Source organism: Uloborus diversus, chromosome 1, assembly GCF_026930045.1.
Source record: "Uloborus diversus isolate 005 chromosome 1, Udiv.v.3.1, whole genome shotgun sequence".
NCBI classification, from domain to species: Eukaryota; Metazoa; Arthropoda; class Arachnida; order Araneae; family Uloboridae; genus Uloborus; species Uloborus diversus.
The window spans coordinates 184,964,099-184,989,179 of NC_072731.1; the positions used below are offsets into that span (position 1 = coordinate 184,964,099).

Below are 25,081 nucleotides of genomic sequence, written 5' to 3' on the forward strand. Positions count from 1 at the left end.
TTTTTTGTTTAACGACATTCTATTTAACAATTTTCTCCCTTAAAATACGACTTTTCACGGTCCCGGACTCTTCACTGTAGTTTAAAAACCACTCTATTTAAGGACGCAACATTCTTAAAGACTTTTTCTATCCCTTGAAGCTCGCTAAATGGAGAATCAAGTCTAAATGCATGATACAGAAATAGTGTGTTTAGTAATGTTTATTATTATGTTATTTATTACTATTATATATCACGATTCAGAAGAAAAAAATCAATGAAAGCCTTCCTAGGATCTGAAGTTAAAAACGTACTCAAAACTATTAAATGTTCACATACATCCCCTTTCTTCTCACTGCCTCATACGTAAGGAGTCGTAATATGCACTGAGATTGCAGTCCGTATTAAATTAACTATGAGAAATTAGCTCCAAGAAGAAGACGACGAAGAAGAAGAAGAATAACATTTGGAGGAAATTCAATTATATGTTCAAGTTTCCTCCGGAACAATTTTTTCATGCAATTATAAAAATACTTCCTACTATTCACATTGCATCTGTCCCATTAAATAACTACAACAGTTTTTCCAAATTTGTGTACACATAATAAAAGACAAGACACGAAAGTTTGGCACGCGGGGAGAGCAAATAACACTCAAGGCATTGGTAGAAATCTAACCCATGACATTTTGTAACGTGTGTGTGTGTGTGTGTTTTTTAAGGGGAAAAAACTGTGAACTGCATTTGAAATAATTAAAAAAAAATATCTCGGACACGCTGTTACGTGTTATGCATTGAAGAAAAAAAAACGCCATTGGACGGATTGAAACGCAAAGAGAGCCTAACTAATTAACTGCAATTAAATAAGTAGTAGCATTAGTAACTAAACACAATAATTGAATTTCGTTCAAAAGTGTTACTGGTATGTATGAATAGTTAAAACAACCAGCACAGAAACATTTTTGCGTTTTTTCATATGTCTCTTAAAGTATAAAGTACACTGTTGAAATTGTGCGATTGATGTTTGTGCTTAAACTTCAAAATCTGCATTGAAGGATTTGTTTATTTAGAATTTTGTTTTATTAATCTGTTTTCTTTCTTTACTAGACAAAACATTTTTTTCTTTTACTGAGCACTTTTGTTAAACTTCGCTTTTTTAAAAAAACTTCTAACAGCAAGCATGCGCTTAAATATAATTTCTAGTATAGCCGATTTTTGGTTGATTTTTGAAAAATATACATTAACTTATCAAACAGCTATGTCAAGAACATCTCTTCTTTTTTTATTACTCTAAGTTTCTTCAAATCAATCAACGCTACGAGGAATCAATCGTAGCCGAATGGGTTTTATGTTCGTCAGTGTAATTTCCCATGTCAAAGGAATCTGGTCTCTCTGGTCAACAGAAAATACTCTGAAGTTTCGTAGAATGTTAGCTATCAACACTTTTAAGGATGTCATGGCAAATCTCTGTCCTGAAACGGAAAATTAAAACAGTGAAATAATTTCTTTAATGCAATAGTTTCATTAATTTTATTCAATTAAAAGAACTTTTTAATGGGATCATAGCACATATTCGATTAAAATTCATTTTCAACTACAGAATGGCTTGAAATATATATATATATATATTTTTTAATGCATAAATGGACAATGGTTCAGATTGAAAAAGTTATTGTGGCAGAAAATTCATGCGATTAGGCGTAAATTTTTTCCTGCCACACTATATGGTTTATGTTCAATGTGTTTTCAATAGATGGCGCTGCAAATCACAAGTCCCTAAAAAACTCAAAGAAAAATAGTCTAAATGAATCACAATTTTTCGAAATTTTTATCGAACAAAATTGCATTACAAAATTTTCTAAAAGTTTAACCTCGGCTTGTCGTTTGGAGGAGTAAAATGCTGGCAATTTCTAGCAAAATTTCCAATTCAATGGCTGCACATTCGTCACTACTCATTTGATCAAGTTTCTCAAGTGCTTGAAGGTTTTGCCGACATACTGCATAATCGCAAACCATTTGAATTAAAGCCAAAAATTCTGAGAAGAAAAATTAATGACACGTCACATGAAGCTATGAAGGATCGTAGGAAATGTTCTTTATCCGAAGCTAAGAGTTTTTTGGTAATAAATTTTTGAAACCGTTTAGTCAATCGATATGTAATTGCAGTAAATGGTAGACATTTGAAGAACATTGCAATGTGATTTCATCCATTGTAAATTTCAAAAAATCGCATTGTGATTTACTATCACTTTCTTTGATTTCTGGGCTTGCTATCAGCAGTTCCACCAATTGGACAGTTTTTGAACTAAAATCAGAATATCAGGGAGGCAAAATTTACGCCCTGCCAAACACATTTTCTGCAAAAACTGTTTTTTAACCTTAACTGGTTTCTTGTTATGGAGTTTCTAAAAACTGTTAAGCTTTTTCAGGACACCCTGTACACACACACACACACATGTATTAGGGTGGTCCATACATATTAGGGTGTTCCTTATTTATATGGGATTTTTTTTTCGGAATTCAACAAGTGACGCCCCTAGTATTGTGACACTATGATAAAAAGTAACGTGTGCAAAATTTGAACTCGATCGGTCAATAATAACACGTGCCCCTAGGACGTTGAACTTTAACACTTTTGAAAATTTTCCCACAAATCTTCGAGTTTTTACTTCAGACCCAGTATATCGTTTAGCTAGGTTTTCAAAATATTTTTACAGTGAGGTAGCGCTAAATTTTTTTTTTTTTATTACTTTACATCTCATAAAGATTTTACGTTGAATAAGAATGAAAAAATGCTTTAGAAACTTTACCTCAATCGTACGCTTTTCTCATAGCTCGATCGTAAGTATTTTTTTCCGAAGTCTTGGACTGTAAAATAAAATGCTTTTGTAACTTATATTTGGTAAATTGATGGTGATATTCTTCGATTAATTGTTCTTCTCTTTCAGTTGTATCATTCACAACTTTCAGCATTTTAAGATATCTCTTCCCTAAAAATAGCTTCCTTCATTTTGCCAGGAATCAGAATCAAATATGAAAAAAAAAAAAAAACCTTTTGATATTTGTAACTTATAAAATAGTTTTATTGAGTTGTAATTGATTCTATAAAGAGGATCTTCACTAAGAAAATATTCCAAATCATCTACTATTATCTGAAACTTTCTTATACAGTCATCAGACAATTCTTCCTTATCAGCAAGTATTTTTTGAAGTAGTCTTTTCCTATCTTCAAAGTTAATTCCTTCATCCAATACGGACAGAGGTACTAGTTTATCCCCTAGATACCAAATGCGATTTGTGAATTTTCCTATTGCTGATTCTGCTGCATGTACAGTTCTGACCAAATTATTAGACTAAAGAGTTTTTTTTGTGCACTATTTGTACTAAAATACTATTTATTTTACTGTTAAATTACAATACATACTGTACACTGATTATTACGTTATTTTAGCATAATTTAATGTTTGCAGGTGGCAGCACTGTCTGTTTTGTTTATGTTCTTTGTTTATCTACCTACCAGGAACATAACCTCAGTCAGTTTAAACAGTTCACTAGTTCTTTTTATTATTGTGTTCTGTTATATTTAAAGTTAATTTTAGGTAATTAGTGAGTATATGTATTGTGAGTATATATAATAGTGAGTATAAACAATTTTTTACCTCCTTTTTTAAAAAGTAAAGAAATGGTGTAAACCTTGTGAAAAGTATGCCAAAAAGACTTAAAATGCTCATCAAGAACAAGGGAATGCGTACTAAATATTAGATAGTTATTTCACTGTTCGTTAATGTGTCTATAGTTATGTAATCAATAAAGAATTTGCTTTTCAAACAGTCTCAGTCTAATAATTTGGCCAGCACTGTATGTCATCATTTTATACGCTGCTAGTTTTTTAGACACATTATATTATTTAAAGGAACCTCGATTGGGTCAATTGCGAATAACCATATCTTCATACATCACTTAACTGTAAAACAGCATTTAAGGGCTTTCTCCTCATCTAAGGCCAATTTAAATATAGTTTCCTAAACGTATAAATTTTCAAACAATAAATTCCTTTTGCCACCTATCTGGCTCAGGGATAAGCTCCAGGTTGCCGAAAAAAATTCTCTCTATTATAGATTTTACCAGAAATTTTATTACAAGTCATGATAATTCCCTGCATTCTTAAATGAAAAGATCTTTTTCCATTTCTCTTTGTACAAACATTAATATGTCATAAACTTCGTCTTTTAAAATTTAAGTGGCATGTGTACGTGATTGAAATGTTATAAGTTCTAAATGATGAAGATCTTTACACAACATTTTTGAACGCTTAAATAATGAATATCGGGTCTAGAACTAAGACATACAAGAATTTCTTAACTGTCCATTATGATTGCAATCCAAATGTAATATATCGCAGTTCAGTTTTGCTCTAAAAAATTGCATGCACAATTTATACGGCCGTGTTTTCTAGCAGTTGTATCAAACAGTTAGCAATATCACATAAAACTGAAGAAACTTTCAGTCCAGTATCTGACTGAAGTTATTTCAGGAATTCCAAAAAGCTGTTCAACATTGGGACCTGAAGCTAGCACGGTAAGCCTATTGGCGTTCTTTTTCCAGTTACATCTGGGTCATTCCATACGAAATGAGCAAAATTCACAAAAAAAGTGGTGGCCGCATGGTAACAGATTTTTATGAAATTTGGTATACAGATTCCTTTTATGCCTGTATAAAAATATCTAAAATATTTTTGCTTAATATTTTTTATTTGAATAGTTACATGTGATTGAAAATTAGTCAAATTGAACAGCATTCTCATTAATGCTAAATGTTGCATTTTGAAAGCTTGAATCTTATTAACTATTTAATGAAAACATAAAAGTTATATGTTGTTGCAATCTATGGAGTAGAGTAATTAACCTGATATCAGTAAAATTTTCAAAGTTATTATAGTTGACTTTTAACCGAGTTTCAAAAACTGAAAATATTTCAGTTTTCTCATAATTAAGCATTTTATTTTTCAATCTCAATCTTTAAGGAATGCATTAGCTTTGCTGAAATTATTACCCACTAATGTGCTTAGTATCATAAAAAAACTACCATCCTTTTGAAGTTGTATTTTAACTCCTTTGTCTTCAAAATCAGTTTTAAACTTATTGACATTTTGTAAAATGATGATTTTCTCCTTCACATAGACACAAAAATTCAAAAGAGGGAAAATCCCGACAACTTTAAAATTTTGCAAGAATATAGAGCTCTGTTTCCATTATTTGCTTGAAGAAACTCGAAATTGGTTTTCAATTTCCAAACTTAAAATAAAATTCAGAAAAATAGCATTTTCTTTGTGTTTTATGAGTCATCCATACAGATTTGACGAATGCGTGCGCTCGACCATTTTAAATTTTTTTTTGAAATTCATACCCCTTAAAGCTTTGAAAGATGTTTAAAACCACTTTTATTTTTTCTCTCAACTGGACCTTTGATTTTTTAGAGGTCATCAAAAGGGATTTTCGTAGTCAAAAAAGGGACTTTTTGCATTTTGGCCAAAATCTATTTGAATTACATTTATGATAGTTAATTTAAAGCTTTGATGTTAAAGTGCATAAGTTGCTAGTCTTACATGCTGAGTTACGTAATTGTAAGTTAATAATTAAAATATTGGCAACAGGTTGAAGTTCAAGGTCAAATGTAAAAATTTTACTCATTTCAAAAGGGGATAACTCGCGTAGGGGACGGAAACACAAATGAAATACGGCAAAAACTAATTACTGGAACCATGCTAAAAAGAATATGTAACTGTTGCTGTGTGTTTGTGTACCCTTTATAGATTACAGCCCCTCAAAAATCGGAAAAATGACAAAAATGACATTTTTAGACCCCTGTAAACCAAAAGAGAATGAAGTGTATTTCGTCAAATATCTTATTCATGGATAAAACAAATCTCCTCAAAACCATAGCCCAATGTGAAATGCTATTGTGAATTAGACGAGATGGTCCTCCGCCCATATCTTTAAACTTAGTATGTTCTTAAGAGCTATTTTTTTTCCTATATCACGAATGGAGAGGAAAATTCAACACAATAATTAAGGAAACATTTCAGCAAGTACTTTATAAACATGCTTTTGAGAAAATGAAACACGAAAGAAATGGTTAGTTTTGCTAAACTTACAATAAAAAGAAGTAACTAATGAAATTTTACCTTAGTTCAAGTTACTCTAGCAACAGAAATACGCTGATACCAATGATTAAAATTTAGTAGCATCTAAAAGACACTTCAATGTGTTACGTAAAGAAATTGAGTAAATTTAGAGTATTCCCTCATCTTCAAAAAAAAAAACATCTGAAATAGAGGAAAAAATAAAATTTTCGGAAATTTTTTATTTTTTAAAGTACGATTTCGGTCATCAAGAAATTCATAAACAATTACGAAATTAGAGCAGATAATCAGTTATAGATAGTTTTTCAATCTGAATCATTTTTACTGTTATTTTTTCATTAAAAGAGCTGGAAGCGTGAATTGAAATCTGAAGTAAATTGGCAAAATTTCAATCTTTGTTAATATCTCAGATTCCAAAAAAGATCCTGATAAATTTTACTTTGCTATTTCCCAATAGAGATTTGTTTATAGAATATGGAGATATTTATTTTTCAAGTGTACGTATATAACTTATGGAGTTATTGAGTCACAAACTGTCCGCAATGAACTCTGAAAATTTAGGCTTAGCGTAAGCATCAACTTCTAATTTCAATAACAAAGCAACAAACCCATTTTTAAACTTCCATACTTTGCATTCCCTCATAGATATGCATGGTTTACCTAAATAAAAATTTTCATTGAAATCTGTGACATGTCAGCCACAGCTGATTTGCTCATTTCGCATGGAATGACCCATCTGGAAGAAGCTTTGGATCGCACTGAAAAATTACATCTAAATTTAAATTCATGAAATTTGATTTTACTTAACGATGATTTTTTCTCGCTCTCTTGACGAGTGTACGATTGATTAAAAAAAGGTCATTTGAATTTAAATTTACTACATTTACATAGATTGTAAATAAATGAACAGCATCTTTATCCCTAATATGGCATTTGTCTAACAGTGATGAAAGGCTTGCAGATATAAATAGTTATCAAGCTTTTTTGCGTTGTTGTAGACCAGATGTAGAAAAAAGGTTCAACAGTTTAGGATAGATACCCATTTCGGTTTCTAAATCTTGTGAATCGCAAGAAGAATTTGATGATAATAAAAGTCTATGTACTTAAATAGAAGAAAATTAATTTAAAGTATAGATTTTTACATTATTCAGATCAAGATTTTTTTAAATTTATATTCTAGATATGGAAAATACAGTAGATTTTTATATTAGAGTAATCGAGGATATTTCGAGATTTATATTTAGAAATTGAAAATTGGCGGCATAAACATTTAAGTGTATTTATAATTAAAGAACAGGGAATTAAAATATAATTGCCATTCCTAATATTTATAGCATTGAAACCTTGAGACCCTATTTCTCACACCAATTACATACACAGGAAATTTTGTAATTCAACACTTTGAAAGCCTGGAAGAGGCAATTTGTTGTTGTCAAAGATCATTCATTAATGACCTAGGCCAATCATTAATGTCCTTTGGAATCCCTTGTGTCCATCTTGGTGGAAAGAAATGTCCTCCTGCCGCTTTTTTTTTTGGAACGAGAGCAGAAGAGCAGTATGCCTGACCCAAGGTCATAGTGTACATGCATTCTCTGTAACATGTAAAATTTTACACAATGAAAGTTAGAGAATGTCGGTCTGGAAGTAGCAGCATCTATTGAGGTTCAAAGTTACTTTATATATAAAATGTACGAATATTTTTACATAAAAATGAGAAAATCCGCAATTTTTTTTCCGAAACACAAAAAAGGGGGCCCTAGGGGCACTGGTTTGGATTGACATAAAATGTTGCGAGGATCATTTATTTTTAAAATGGAACAAATTGAGGGAACGTCGCGTAAAATATCTACAACTTAAAAAATAAGGACCACCCTTATATTAGGACTCAACTGATGCATCGGCGCCGATGGTTCAACAATTTAGCCATCGGCATCGGCATCGGCGACCGATGCCAACTTGCAGGAAACATCGGTCCATCAGCCTTAAAAAACATCGAAAAAGCCGATGGAATTGGCCGATGTTTTTGAAAAAAAAAAGGACCTTTGTTGTTTTACTTTTTAATACAAAGTAAATTGAGTTATTGTTTTCATATAGAATTGTTTACTTAAACTTCAGTATGAATTTCTAGTTTAATAGAAAAGAGTTTTTAATACTGCATTCAGGTACCAAACAAGTTAATTATTGTGTTGTTTCTTGCTACTGGATGTACGTATGTATCTCTCATAACCCAAAAATGGTTTCAATTTCTGAAATTAAACTCTAGTTGTACTTCTGAGTTGTTTAAACTAACACCATTCATAAAATTAGAGATATTTTTTTTTTCAAGCTTTATCTATTGTTTAAGAAGAATTTAGAGCATTAATGTAAGAAACTGTTTTAAAGACGTTTTGAATGATGACATAATTCGGAAATCAAAGGGACTTTTGAATTTTTTTCTTCAGAAGTGCTGAAATAGATTCAGAAACTCTTCCGAGGCGTTGGTGGTAGCGGTTCTGTACTAAAAAAATGATGCCGAAGTTTAATGTTGTGAGTCACTCCAAAATCAGAGGGTGACCCCCTAATCCACCCTCGTCGTTTCAAGCATTTCTTAAATATTTAGCGATTATTTATTTTGGTCAAGAAATGTCATTTTGCATATTTCTTATACTTGTTTCACCTATATTTCAGAATGCGCCATCTTTTTTGCATCATTATAGCGATCGAATTTTTTTCTGTTGTAATGTATTTATATAAAATCAATGCACAAGTTAATTTCGTTTTCATCATATTTTTAATAATATGTTATAGAAAAATTTCAAGGATTTTCTATTATGCAATTTTTTAATTTCAGAAAATTATTGCTAAATTGAAAAATTCAATTAGAACTTGTTTGTAGTTCTTCATAAAAGATTAAACAATCAAATTGTTCGATATTACGTGTGCAAACATCAGATCAAGTAGTATATGTATTCAGTTATGAAACTTGGTGCAAATATTTAGTATGTTTATTGTAGCTGCGTTTTAAGAACCTCGCTCTTTTCGTGGCAATTTCTTTTTTTCCGCAAAATTTATGTCACTGTAATAGCTTTTATGAAAAATGCAAACTTTTCTATTCATAAATTTTAAACAAGTATAAAATTATTCCTATTATGATTTCATATTGTAATTTATCTGTTACCTTTTTTGTTTAACTTGATGACTAAAAAATGTCTACGTGCAATCTTTCCACTTTAATTGCGTAATTTGTTGACGTTTCATTGTTTTATTCTTTTTTTTTTGAATGATTAAACAACATAATTTAATGTTTTTTAACCATGTTTAGTGTATCTAAATCCATACATTATTACATTATTACTGAAACCTTAGTTATATGTTTAAATTTAAAAAAAATGGTTATTAAACAGTCTCTTTGTTTTTCTTCCTTTTTTTTTCCTTCTTCCTCTTTTTTAGGGGGGAGGGGGGGGGGGCTGTTGTTCTTTCTCTTTTATCATACAGCAGTACAGCAGTCAAAAAAGGAGAAACATAACTACACCCTATACAGATGGTACGTAGTACGATCCAAAAGTTCACGGACAAGCTTTACCCAGAAGGGACCTTACCCAGAATAGTTCACATTACCGAAGCACATCCACCTTCAAAAGATCACCTTGAGGGACTATGTACTTCTCCCATTATTCATATAACTTTTGGAAACACTCCTGGAAGCCATTTTTCGCTACCTTCTGTGATGCAGCTTTATCTTCTCCTGACGGAAGAAAGCGGCGTCCATGCAAATGTTTTTTTTTTCTGGGAACAGGTAAAAGTCACACTGAGCTAAGTCCGACGAAACGTTATTTTATTTGTTTGTCATATCAGAGTATTGACCAATCGAACCGTGCATCCTCAACATGAAAGTCGCCTTCTTCCCCACGATGAAGTTAAAGCAGCAGCGCAAGAGGCCTTACAGAAGGTTGCGATAAATGTCTTCCAGGAGTCCTTCTGAAAGCTATACGAACGTTGGCAGAAGTGCAGAGTCTTTCAAGGTGACTATTTTGCAGATAGATTTACTTCGGCAATGCTAACTATTCATGGTAAGGTTTTATGCAACTTGTCCTCGAACGTTTTGATCATACTACGTACGTTTGAGTTTTCAACTCACTATTTCATAACGTTTTTGAGTGATGCTAGTTTACGCGCATGAAGACATCACAAGAGAATTTGCGATAATTAACTAAGGAGGCTTTCAAAATGAATATTTCGGTCGAAAAAACTTGTGAAGTGTAAGTTGGGTGATTGTGAAATAGAAATTTAGGTCGAAATCTGACCTTTTTTTTGTGATTACAAGTGCTCATTCGTAGAAATGAAGTAAAGTGAAATGAATCAAGGATCCTTTAAATCCCTGACAGTCTTATCAATTTATTTCTGTTAGATTTTTTTTTGTCATCGGTCAACGGCATCGGCCATCGGCAATCGACCATTTGGAAGAAAACAATCGGACATCGGCCATCGGCTATCTTTCAATAATCGCCCAACAATCGACATCGGCCCATCGGCCAAAAAATGCCATCGGTCGAGCCCTAACTAATATGTATATATGTCTGTGGTTGTGTGTGTCATGGGTGCCCATATGCAAAATTTTAAGGAGGGGGGGGGCTTAGATTTTCCCCATGGTTTAGCAGGTTTTTCCCCCAATAAAAACTGATTTCAGTACAGATTTAGAATTATTAAAATTTGACATTTTTAATAACTTATTCATTAATGGCTGGAGGCGAAATGTTTCTACACTTTTGCAAAGAAAAAAGTACTAAAACCCAGATAGTTCTAATTTATAAGGGAGGGCTTGAGCCCCATCTGCCCCCCCCCCTATATGGGCGCCCATGTGTGTGTGTGTGTGCTTGTGTGTGAAAAACATTTTATCGTTTACTTAGCATATATCTTACCGATGCAATTTCTTGGTCCAGCTGAAAATGGAATAAAAGCATACGGATGTCTGTACTTGCAATTGTCCGGTATAAACCGATCAGGATCAAATTTTTCAGGGTTGGGGAAAATTTCAGAATCTCTGTGTAGCATGTATACGTTGAATATTGCTACACTGCCTCCTGGTATTGTGTAAGGGCCTAAAATTAGATGAAAATAGTCATTTAATTTTTTTTCAGGCAGAATTCAACAAAATATTTAATTTGAAAACATGTGCAAAATTTCTTCTGCTATATATTTTTTTCAAACCAGGAAATTTGCAAAAACAGTATTTGAAATGGTGAAATAGTTCCTCTGTTTGTAGCTCTATTTATTTGGTAATATTTTAACTACTATGTAGTAACAAATGTAGCCTAATTAAGTAGTTACCTTTCAAGATCAAATCACATGATTATTCAAGAAATTTTGAAAAACCGATACTCCCATTATAATACTTTGTTGTAAGTGAAGAATTGTTTTTGCTATAAAAAATTATACAGTTCTTTTTTACAACATTTAAAATATTAACTGAGACCTACTAATATTTTTTCAGTGATTATTCACTCAATTTTAAACTTATTTTTATTTTAAATACTTTTTACAGTTAGTCAAGTGCACGCGTTGAAAAGAGTATCGCCAAAGTAAAAAGTTCGTTTCGTTTACATATTTATTCATTTAATAAGTTATTTATGTATTTATTCATCAACTAGTTCATCACTTCATTTATTAATTCACTTGATTATTTATTCATTCACTTATTTTCTTTTTTTATTCACTCATTTATAAATTCTCCTATATTAATTAATTAATTAATTAAGTCTTTTATTATTGCATCATTCATTTATGCTTTCATTTTTTATTTTATTTACTTATTCATTCATTCAAAAATATGTTTGTTTATCAAATAGGAAACATTTCATTTTAATAGGAAACATTTTTTTTTTTCTTTTTGCCCCAAGAAAGTAAAAGTACAACTTCTCTACTTGGTTATGTGGTGAAAATTTAGTGACAAAAATGAAAAAACATTATTTTAATGTAATTTTCATAACAAACTAAATTGTTCTCTCTTCAGCCCACTTTCTCAGTAAAAGTCAGAAAAGGAAGAAAAAAGCATGAAAGAAGGCTTAATGCATCTTAGAAATATCGCGAAAAACAGAAAAAAGTCAAAAATAAATAAAATAATTAAATAAGTATCGAAAAGTTAAGAATTGGAAAGTAGGGTATTGAGATGGGGGGGATGTCTGTCGGTCTGGTTGTCTTCCCCCCTCCCCTAATAACTTTTGAATGAATAGTACGATTCGTACAAACTTTTTTTTTTCGAAATATCTCGGCGAGGACACCTCATTCCCATATTTCACTTTTTGTTTTGAACAAATTTTTTGTTCAGTTTTGAACAGTTCAAAAAAACTTAACATTAGCGCTTACGGGGAAATTTAAGACAATTCTGAACTACGAGGTGAATTTGCTTCAAACAAACTTTGTAGGAAAAAGCTTTTGATGAAAAACTTGTATATAAAATATCTTTTTGATTTGAACAATTTTCCGTTCATTTTTAAAAAGTTCAATTCCCTTAACATTAGCCCCTACGGAGAAAACTGAAAGTCAATGTAGATTCCGTACTTGCAGGCGGATTTACTTCAAACGAATTTTGTTGGAAATAGCTCTTGACGACAAACTCCAGACTCCGACTCCGAGAATTTAGGGGCATCTGACTCTGACTCCTGTGCCCGACAATTAGTCGGACTCCGACTCCCCGACTTCGACTCTGACTTCGTAGCTTCAACAAAACTGTATACACGGAGGAAAAAGTCACCGACTCCGACTCCTTTATCCCAAAATGAGATTGACCCCAACTCCGACTCCGCAGACATGGTTTTAAGTGCGAAATAATTATTGTTAATATGACTTGTTTTCATTTTCACTCTGAAGTTTTAATTTAGGTATTCAGTTTTCGGCGGATAAACTCGAAGTCATTTATGTTTCTACATAAAAATATGCGCAGACGCTTTTTTTTTCTTTCTGACAATGAAAATTATTTCTTCAAGTTGACATTTTATTGATTTTATTTATTTTGGTAAGTGCATTAATTCATTAAAAAAATTATTTTTGGCAACAGGGGAAAAAGAACCTTTTTTTAATGTGATGTATTTATTTTAATGAGCTTATTCGCAACTCCAATAAACTATAGGAGGCCCTGCAGTCACTGTCTAATGACGAATGAAAAACGTAAAACAAACAAATGCCGTAACTTATAACTTGCTTTGACGCTTAGTGAATGACAATAGTTTTTCATTGTGTTTGTGGGAAGATTTCTATTCTATTCTTCTGAAATTACATCATACCATAAACTGTCTGAAACCTGTAATTTACCCCAAAGAAAACGCGTGGAATGGAATGTTTTACTTTTTTCGGTAGTATTGTTAATCACCGCAAGGTGGCGTATTCAAGCTTTGGAGTTGCGAATTAATTTTAATTATTATTTTTTTGTTTTGAAACCGGTTAAATATTTTTTTAATGAAAAAAGTGCATTTTCTGATTTGTTTAAAAGGTGCTGCTATTTTATTTGTTCGTTTATTTATTAATTTTTTTTGCATCTAATTTTTTAGATGAGTGAGGCATATTTTATTTCTAGAAGTCAGCTTAAAATATTAAAAAAATGTGTTTGGAACAATTTGCGATTTTATCTATTTTTGAGAATATTGATCAGGTACTAGAAAGTAGTATGAGTATACGAGAAAGTAGGCTCGTTTAGTTCTAGACGGAACTTCTTGTTACGTACTGGAATTTTCAATTTGTTCATTTCGGAAAAGTCAAATTATCTGAACTATATCACTTTGCCTCACACATCCCTACATTTTTTTCCGTTTTAAGACTACAATTGACAATTTTTTCGACTTAGTTAAATATGTTCCGCTCTGACCGGTTTATCTTACTTGGTGTTTGTTAAGATTTTGTAAAATTGTACAAATTTATGGATCCGATTGAAGTTGTTACTTACCAACATTAACATCAGTATGTACCTCTCTCCCAACAAATGGTAAAGGTGGAAATAAGCGTAAAGTTTCCTAAGTGTATAAAATATTATTTATTACAGATGCTGCATTACAAGATAGAAAAAAAAATATATTGTTTTTAAAATTTTTAAGTAATTCAATCTGAAGGAGTAAGAATAAATATATATTGTCAGCGATAATTACTTTAATAACACATTCTGTGTACTTCATGTTATTCAAGTCCTCGTAGGCTATCTTCCGGTGTGCATCACCTTTAAACACGTTATCCAACTCGTTAATAACTTTCTCTTGTATTTCTGGGTACATTCCGAGCATAAACAAAATCCATCTTGAAGTGATTGCTGAAGTGTCATGTCCCTGAAATTGACAAAGGAGCAATAAAAATAAATTGGACAAAAGTTTTAGTATCCATGTATTATAATTAATGCATTCAGTTTAAACTTGTTGATATAGGAAGCAATTTCCGCCAACCTGATTTCATTCTTAATCACATACATTTATAATACTTGAAAGCGAATAAATACTGAAATGCGCGAATTTTACTCAAAGCAAGATCCAAGCAATTAGAGTAATTTAGGAAATATTTTTACCTTTTTTATTGTACTGACCTGACCCTCACACTTACCGCTCCCATGAAAGTATCAACTTCTTCTTGAATATCATCTAAACTAAAATCAGGATCTTTCAAATGAAACTCAAGTAAGAGTTCAAGAAATGATTTTCTTTTTCTTGGTAACTGTGAAAATTCTTTGGATTGACTTTTGCCCGACAGAGTACTTTCTTCTTGAAGCAACGACTCTCGCTTTTCGTTAATGACCTAAAACAAATTATTTTATTACTTATTTTTAGCATTTATTTTTTTTCGAAGTTTTTATTTATGTGCAAAGTTTTTCTTACAATATTACGAATGAAAGAATGATCAATGAATGATTGATCTTTAAAGTGAATAAGAGACAGAGTAAAAACAAATAAGGTTGTGAGAATGCAGATAAAAACACTCATGGTCTAGGAATTGTCAGTGGCGGATTTACCATGTCGCAAATGTTGCAATCGTAAAGGAAGGCCATGACATAGGGAATCAAAATAGGCTTCTGAAAAATATTTAATGTAATTCCGTTCATCTCTAGCCCCCTTCCCTCCCCCCAAAACGGATTGCGACAGGTCCCCAAACCTGTAATTCCGCCACTGGATAATGCATTGTTCTATATACGAACCTTTTTCGTAAAACTTCGAAGAACATCAAGAAATTTCTTCAACGCGCGCCCTTTTGGAAAGCAGTGAAAAAAAAGTGCATCATAATTTGTCCATGGTCTTAAAATTCTGTGAACGAAAATCTTTCCGCATCTAAAAATACATATACGAAAAGAATAAAATTACTGAGTCATGTTGCCTGTTAAATCGTAAACATGGATAAATGAGAAAGTGTGCTTATGATTAAACATTTTGACACACATTATAGTAAAAAACAGATTTTTTAAATTTAATAAAAAGCTTAATGGATGAAAAAAAATGTTATTTAACAGCAGAAATAAACTTTAATAAAGAGATATACTTGTAAATTAAAAAAAAAAAGGAAAAAATATAAATCCTACCAGTACTCATCCACCTTTTCTTGTTATTGCAATATTCTTTCTTCGCATCACTCTGGTCCGCAAGCAAAATAAATAAGTAAATAAATAAATAAATATAAAAATAAAAATATGCTGCGCTTACCATGGAGTAATAAGTAGAAGTTATTACATTGGTGAATTCTGAAACAAGCATGATACGTTCTTTACATTGTAATAGTTCTTGTGTTCGCATTATTCTTTTTGGCAGAGAAAAGCCGTGTATTACACTAGAGAACTAATAATGCTAAAAATATTGCTTTGAGACGCACATACGCGTCTCAATTGAGATCTCACATACGAGGGCTTTACTCCATTGACTGCTGCGCCACTGAGTTTAGTTTCTAAACCCTTTAAAAGAATATTAAGTAAAATAAATTTCCATGAACGAATGGCATGTGAGGAAAAGTAACTAAATTTTAATGGTTTAACAGCAAAATTTGTAAAGGCACATTTTAATGAACACAAACGTCTTTGTGTTGGGGATATGAATATTTAACGATACACGAAAAGGGGCAAGTCAGTAGAAAAGAGTTGAGAAACATTTTATTGAAAGGTGTCTTTTCTTTTCTTATCTTTTTTGGGATTATTGATACCTATCTTGCAAATTGGCAACGTTAACATCAAGCAATCTTGGTTGCCGTCATCTGTAGGCAGCTGAAGTAAAATGTTTTCATTTGTCATTTCACTGCAAATAATTAAACAGGTGGAGATAAAATAATCCTATATTTTTAAATTACCAAGTTTTAAAACTAATATTTTTTTGAAAATGAGCGGCATTAATTCATGAAGAAACTTAAGCTTCTAATATAAAGATACGCATCTGTTAAGTTACATGATAAAGCTTTTTTTAATGCATGAGCTCGCTTAATGGAATAGCCCAACTTACCACCAAATATTATTCTAATAACCTGAATATTCCATTTTCTAGGATCAAAGTGGCTAACTTCAACTGTTTGGTAAATTGAAAATTTATTACATTAAACAGAATATTCTTCAAAACTGATACTCCAATAAGTGGACACGACTGTATGTCTTCTCGTTCGATTGCGAAACCTATGATGATCTTTTCAGTAAGTTACCGCTCAATAGGCAGGGATAAGACAGAAATACTTGAAATATACCGCAAGCTCAGTCATTCCAGCCGAGGACTGCAGTTTCGTGCTTATTAGTACTCATCCGCCCGGCATAGGAAGTGACTGAACTGGAGGTGGAAAACCTTTTAAGGAAGTCAAGAATGCCAAACAAACTAGTAGCTAATATAGACTTAGCACGGACCAGACGAGTGTCCGAAGCAATGGCTAATGGGCGGTAACTTACTGAAAATATCATGCCTTGCCTTAAATCTTCGGGTGAACCGAATTATTGCTTCGGTCACTCGTCTGGGCAGTGCTAATTCTATATTAACCACCAGTTTGTTTGGCATTTTTGACTTCCTTAAGAGGTTTTCCACCTCTAGCTCAGTCACTTCCTATGCCGGGGTGATGAGTGCTAATAAGCACGAAACTGCGGTCCTCGGCTGGAATGACTGTGCTGGTGGTGTATTTCGTGTACTATGATGATCATTTGTTCCCTTCAATCTTATTTCAGCATCTCGGGAAAAAAAATTAAATAAAAAATAAAAAATAACTCATCCATTTCACTTACAAAAATAATATACTTACTCATGGTAAGCGTGGAAATAATTTTCAGCAAGATCACTGCCCTTTTGGCCGCTTACTTTCAGACCCATAGCGGAGTCTGGAAGAGAAAAATGCGTTAGTTAGAATGGTTTTACATCTCTTCCAGGCCCACCACTTCAAATTTTACCAAAAGAGGGGCGAGCAAAGAGTGTTTACACAATGCAAATTTCATTGGAAAAGAGCAAAAACTATGCCCATTTATAAGTAAAAACATTCAATTTTGAAAGCCAAGGTGATGATCTAATCTTACTGTATGTCTGTAGTTTTCCTAAGGTACTTGACGCGTGTTTATAATAAAATTATTTGGTAGTTATTAAATGGTACAGAGGTCTATATATAAATAAAGAAAAATTCATTTAAATTACGCAATCATTAACAATTCAATATCTCTAACTCAGCAACACATTTTATAAATTCATTTAATGTGCTGAAAAAAGAGATAATTTTAAGTGGGGTGAAAGGATCATAAATACACTTCTCTAACCACTTAAAATATTTGAATTTTCTTGACACTTAAAACACTTTACATTATCTAAAAACTCTAAATTTATTTTTTTGCTTCTTTTTTGAAAAAAAAAAATACTGTTTAGTCACTTCTTAATTTAGGCTTGTTTTTGTGATTATTGTACCCCATTGTGAGAGGTAAAATGAATACAGCTTGAGAAAACGAAAAAGGCTTTAAAAATTACTAAGACCAATTAAAAAACAGATAATATATACACATTACTTAACATTTTTATACATTATTGTTTAATTTCAATTGAATAAAAGCAATTCATAATGATCTCTACGACTGAATTATTGACTCATTCAGTGTTTGAACGATGTGAATAATTTTTTCTGCTAACAAAATATGACATACAAGTTTTAATCAACCTTCTCTCACTGTACTTCAATCTGTTTCCAATAACCTGCGGATAATTTGTCAGAAGGCAGCATCATGGTATTTTTAGTTTGAATTATTTTCTTACAGTGCTCAGATTTGCAGAAATTTTGCCAACAAGATGTTTTTTTCCCATGATCAATACTCTTCTTGTGCGGGCAGAGTGTTGTAGTGGTTAAGCGTTCGCATCTTAAGGCCTAAGAAGCAGGTTCGAACCTGGCTCTTGTCGATGGATTTTCAAGATGCAGAAAATCGACAGCGTCCATGTCGTATTATTATGCGGCAAATAAAAAGATCCATTGAGTACTCGTTTGGCTTACAGTACTCTTGTAAAATTAAATTCCTTGTACAGTTTCACATCGAAGACAGCTCAAGAGCCTCAATCTGGTAGGGAAACTGGGCGTCAAAATTCGCGTGGTAATGGCAAACGCCGATAGTGGTGCCACATGAAAGAATGAATGCTACAGTGGGGGATGCACTGACTCTGCAAGAGGTTACAGCTCGTACGCAACTTCATCAGAAAGGAAAGAAAACTCATCTTAAGGACTTGCAGCATCTATAGCTTCCAGCAGGACTAAAGTCCTGAATCGTAGCTTTAGTAGCGACACGTCCACCAACTAGGGGCTAAACAATGCTTTATTTTATGTCTAGTTTGGTAAAGTAGCGTGTTTTGCTACTTGAATGTGGTGTTTCTTGATTGCGGATTAACATGGAGTGAATAAGAAACCCCAATCAAGAAACAAAACACGCTACTTCACAATAGCTGACATGGAAGAAAGCATCGTTTGGCCCCAAGATGGTTTACGGGTCGCTACTTTAGCTACGATTCAGGGCTTTAATCAGGATCACCCGTACCTATAGATTTTTTTCTTTTGTTTTTAAATTTCTTACAGCATATGTTGTTTCATTGGATGCAAGTGGTTACAGTATACATGTCGACCTGTATGTCGTCTATTTCTCCAAAAGTGGAAACATCTAAAATGATAAATATTACAATGGAATACGGAAATACACTGCTCAAAACAATTAAAGGATATTGTAAGTCTTGTACAAAAAAAAAAGGTATTAACAAATATGTTTTTGCATAGACTCAAAGAAGGGAGTCATAAATACAAATTTTCCTCAATTCCAAACATCTCAGTATGCAAATTTTGAGTTTGACGTCGATGACGAAGTTTTAGTGGCAGCGAAAGAGGTTTCCGCTAAACCCCTATTGTAAGACAAAGCAGAAAAGAATGATCGACATTCAGTAAGCGCGTTGTTTCGATGAGTATGATGTATCAGCGAAGTCATTTAACGGAATCAGAAGTTTCTAGAGTCTTCGGCAGGCAAGAGAGGAGCCAAACAGAAGCCGATGCAGAAGAAGCTATTGGAGTTTCGCAAAGTGTGATTTCCAGGATATGAAAATGATTCTTAGAGACTGAAAATGCTGGTCGAGGATCAGAACAAGGTCACAGAAGGCAATAACGCTCAATAAAGACCATTATTTAGACTAAACGGCTCAGAGGCACGGAAGTATGAATGCCATTCCACTACAAAGACACCCTTGCTCGGGTACTGTCACCACAATTTTGGCACAAACTGTCCGAAATCGTCTTCACGCTGTAGGTCTGTAAGCTCCTCGACCAATGGTGTGTGTCACAATTGCTGCAAGGCACCGTCGCGCTGCAGGGAGGAGTAACAGAGCATGTGAATTGGAGAAGAAATGAATGAAGCAATATCCTTTCTCTGACGAGTCCCGAGCTTCTCTTCATTATAATAGTGGTGTATTTTCATCTAGAGGGAACGTGGCACTAGAAGTAATCCAGCGTTCGTGCACGAAAGTGTCAAATTTGGTGATGGTGGTGCGATGGTATATGCTGGCATCTCCATTGATGGACGCACCGATCTGCATGTCATTCAGAATGGAACTCTGACCCGTTGCCGAAGTAGGGATGAGACCTTCAAACCTATTGGAGTCCCTTTCCCTGCAGCAATTGGAGATGACTTCATGTTAATGGACGGCAATTGCAGACCACATCGTTCTAACTTGGTGATATATAACTTCTATCTAGAAAGGAATCATACGAATGGAATGGCCAGCGTGTTCTGCAGATATGAATCAAATAGATCACGTTTGGGACATTCTAGGCAGCGAGTTTCTAGACGCCTACACCCTCCACAAACTCTCCAAAAACTGGAAAGAACTATTCAGAAGGAGTGGGGCAGAATACCCCAACCCCTCATTAATAGTCTCACTGACTCCATGCTTCAGGGGGTTTCCACACCCCCAACTAAAAGCGATTTTCTTTTGAGGAAACCCACTTTTTTACTTGTTTTTCTCGTATGCACAAAGTGTATTTTTTTCCTTTTGTACCCAAAAGTTAAGAAATATATTTTTTCTGCTAAAATAATGTAATTTTTGTCTCACATATGTAACTACGGCTGTCAATAACGTATCAATCATCCACAAAGTTCTCCAGGAGCAAGATCAACGCAAAACCTTAATATCCTTTAATTGATTTGAGCAGTGTAGTAGTAGTGCCTAACACTTAATCATTTTACCCCACTTTACTTAAACTGTCCTAAATAAAAAAAATGAAATGAAAACCGCTTATCTAGATATAATAATAATTCTTTTTGAATAAGAGAAGCCTAAATAATATTGAAATTGATTGTTTTGGATTACAAAGGTGAGGCGAAAATGTTAATTTTAGTCACATAGGTAGAGTCAAACAAAATCTGTAATTTCATCACTGTCGAATGACGCAAACAAATAAAAAAATACAGTTTAGAACTATCGTTTATTATGTAAATAACTAGTAAAAAATTATCATGTTTAAAAAAAGCAATAAGCTTGGCAATTATTGCTTGTTTTTTGTTGATTGTTCATTTTACCGTTATAAACCAATGTTAAGCTTGGTTATTTTAACCACTCCCTGTAACGTAAGAATGCTCGTGTATATTGCAAATCTTACCGCACACAATGTCAACGGAATATTTTCCAAGCAAATTATCAACTTCGATGTATGGTTCTTTGGGTAATTCTTTCAGCTTTTCGAGAAAAATCATCGACTGCTCGTTAAAAATCCCGAGATAACTTCTCAGAATTTCTAAATGAAAAGTAGGCGTTATTAGCTTTCTGCGCCGGCGCCACTTCTCGCCATTGCTGGAAAATAGATAAATAAATAATATTAATAACAATAAATAGAAGTTAGTGAATAAAAAATAAATGAAAAACTCACTTCTTGAAATTTACAGTCATGTTTTACGCAACAAAAATTGATATATAGGAACGTAGCAAAGAAAAAAAAAGAATAATAAAAATACACGCTAATATTTGTAACTAGAGTCCAATGTTATAACTCTTCAATTAATGTAGCAAAACTGCGTAAATAACGCTTCCAAAATAAAATTAATAAAAACATTATTTCACTGATATATGTTTAATAATATGTTCTTTTACATTCCTTTTTGCAGCATTTTTCTTTTTGTAGAGTACTTATGAAAATATATGTCAGATTATACAAACTAAAAGGTGAACATATAAATAATCCTCATATAATAGCGAATTCACTGATCGAGTAACGCTCCTGACGTCATCAACAATGAAACTCGCGCTACGGCATGATATTTTGATAATATTTTTTGGTAATGTTTGATATGCACGGAAAAGCTTAATTTTGACAAGGTGGAACTGGATCCGGTAACTTAACTGTTTTACTGGTAAAACTCATTTTAGGAGAATGAGGAAACAAAATTGGTCAACAATAAACACTATCTACTGGATTTTAGGGTTAATCCACTGGAGTTAGGGTTAAAATTTCAACTATAAAAATTTCACCAAATAAGCAATGGCTTCGTTCAAATGTAGAAGCAATTTTCACCCGTCATACCTTGACGAGTGATTTTCTAGTTAATAGTTAAGTTAATAAAAAAAACTTGAAAAAAAAAATAACAATTTAGTTGAAATCTGTTACAATTAAGTGATTTCTTTCCATAACTCTTCATAAAAAAAAATAAAGCAACTGAATCTCACAAAACCGAAACAAACAAATCTACATTACTTAGAAAGGAATTATAATATACATATTTTATACTTGGAAACTTATAATTTACCTTGTGAGTAATCCACCGGCGAACATGCATTCCAGCAAGGAGTAAGATGAAGCTTTGTCAAGAGCTTGAGGATGATTGATAAGTGTCTAGAAAAATTTAAAAATGTGTCCATAAAACTGGAGAATTTTTATATGTAAGTATGCATATCTTAAAGTGCGTCAAGAAAACATTTTCTACTGTAACACTGTGATTCGCTAACAGAGGCCGATGTGGCATGATTGGTAAGGCGTTGGATTCTTAAGTGGAAGATCCTGGGTTCGATGACAGCCGGTCGAAGATCCTCCGTGTTCTTTAAAGGTGACTGGGGTATGTTAAATATGCTTGGTCACAAAGTCCTCCAGGTTCCAATTCCAAATCAATACCTTTGGAGGTGCTGGATCAGGAGTTGCTCGGCTTCTGGTCTGGATCTGGATTTCAAGGTTCATCTAATCAGTTAAACCACGTACACTGGTAGGTACGGGGACTTTGAGTGTGTGAAGTGTAAAGTGATACAGCTAACAAGTTGCACTTTTCCGTATGCATTGCGGAAAAATATCGAAAGCATCATACTTTGGATTTTCAATTCAAACAAGGTGTCTTCATTTTGGAAAAATAATGAACGGTAAAGCATTTTACATTTAAAGAAGAAATATGCATGTAATTTACATTTATATTTGGATTGAATCTACTGGTTTTAATCAAATAACATGATACTGCAAAGATCCATGCACCTAACAATTTTTATTGGTTGTATCCAGGTTAAATGCTGCGGAAACCAGTGTCAAGGGGGCCGCTGAGAAATGGTACATCCGGCGGTGTACTGAGTGGTAAGGAGAGTATGCGGTACCCTGTACCAAAGGCAACTGCTAGCAACCGGCCTCAAGACTTTCGGACTCGCTGATTTTACGAGCACGAACTCGAAGGGTATTTGGTGGTGTCCGGCTCCAAACCTAGCAACGTCCGATTCTGAGACCGGCGTCTTTTCCATTAAGCTACCCACTGCCCGTTTTCGTTGCCTTGTTGTTGAAAGATCATGCATACATACCCCCCCCCCCCTTTGGTTGGCCCACTTTTGGAATTTTCCTTTGGAGTTCTTATCCCCGAAAAATTTGCTTTTTGACCCAGGCTAATGTGTATTGGTGTATCTGTTAGAGCAGGAATTAATAAATGGAGGGAGCAAGTTCAAACATTGACATCATCCTCAAGTAACATGACTCAGCAACGACGAATGGTTGACACGCTTGGCGTGAAACTAGCAAAAGAAACCTGATTTCTTCCAATTCTTTTCTTTAAAACCTATCACGTGACTTGGTATCTCTGTTTCACGAATGAATGTCTTCACTCCCACCGTTTTATCTCTGCTCATTGGTCCATCCACCAAAACGTGTGAAATATGTCTACCACTTATCAGTAAAACTCGCTAAACTTGGTTTCTTTTCTAAAAATTTCCTCAGACGATAAGACCTCATATTTCGATAACTTTCTTTCACGAATGAAAGTTTCACTCCCTCCATTCTCAACGGTGTACCTGTGCGTATGTTTGTGTATCCTATTAGTGTTGTTGCTGTTGTTGCACGCCATGTTGTTGGACCGTTGGCCAGCAGTGCTAGACTAGGTCCATGATGTACACCCTCAAAAAATCCGACACCGTTAAAGGATCGTCAGTTAAATCTTGTTTCTGGAGCCCCAAGCACGCGAGAATGTGTTGTGGTGAACCCTGCCCAAAAGAACAGTTGGAACATATTTCAAAGTTCCTGGATCCCTCGGAAAATTTCTTTGATTTAAGGTGACCACTTCAAAGACGGTCTAGAATTGTTTGATCCTGTCTATTAAAACCCAGAGACAAGGATCTTCCAGAGCGAGAACATTGATACCAATGTGCTCTGGAGGGACAATCCAAGTGGTCTTAGTTGTGAAACATAACTATCATTTTTAAAAGCAAGAAATACTTTAATTACCTTAATTAGTTCAGCTTTGTATAAGACGACATGTGGTCTCATATTCAACCATAGTACAAACAAGCCTTCTTTGTAAAATACTTTGGAAAAACCATATATAAATTGGAATATAACTGCAAAAGAGAAATATGAACAGGTACATTTTTATACAGTATCTATCTAAAAACATTGTGTACTTACATTCTCATCAAATTGAATGAAATAAATTGCTTTTAAAATGCCAGAGGCATTCGGCATTAATCACGTTTCTGAGATCTTTCCACATTTTTTTTTTTTTTTCTTCTCATCAAACTATTCAAAGGAGTTTTGTATCTCATCTCGAAGATTATCCAAATTACGTGATGGATAAAATACAACGGTTTTTTTTTATTTATTTGTAGTTTTTTTTTTTAAACTAACCTACGACATACGAGAAGAAGAAGATACGAGCCATATTGTTGGCAATGAAAATTGTTATCACAATATATTGTACGGTTGGAAGGAAAATTGAAACAGAAATCATTGCATTCTGCAGTAGTTTTTTCGCAACAAATCAAAACGAAATGCTTATTTACATTTTAAATCTTGCCAAAACTAATTCATATACATTCATGTACAACATACGACTGAATGTTCCATTAAAAAGAAAACAACCTTTCAATGAATTATATTTATCCAATAAATAGCTAAATAATCCATTAAAAAATGTATCAAATTATTAAAACACAATAAATATTCCATCAATCATAGAATTTTTGCATGAAATGGCCACAGCACTTTTAGCCATAAGATTTTTTTAAATCTCTAACTTGACGTGTTCTGCGTCATTAAAATTCCGCTATAGCC

General features: G+C 33.2%; 1 protein-coding gene across 1 annotated transcript; it reads right to left on the bottom strand.

Annotated features, from left to right (window-relative positions):
- Positions 1–1,281: 1,281 nt before the first annotated feature.
- LOC129217636 (cytochrome P450 4V2-like) lies at positions 1,282–24,343 on the bottom strand. Its single transcript, XM_054851969.1, has 10 exons — positions 24,257–24,343; positions 22,320–22,405; positions 21,179–21,369; positions 17,321–17,396; positions 15,264–15,393; positions 14,675–14,866; positions 14,233–14,406; positions 14,034–14,100; positions 11,017–11,196; positions 1,282–1,448 (listed from the first exon to the last, which is right to left on the bottom strand). Exons 1-10 carry the CDS (start codon positions 24,296–24,298, stop codon positions 1,282–1,284), a joined length of 1,305 nt encoding a protein of 434 aa, XP_054707944.1. The 5' UTR covers positions 24,299–24,343.
- Between the last annotated feature and the right edge of the window lie 738 nt (positions 24,344–25,081).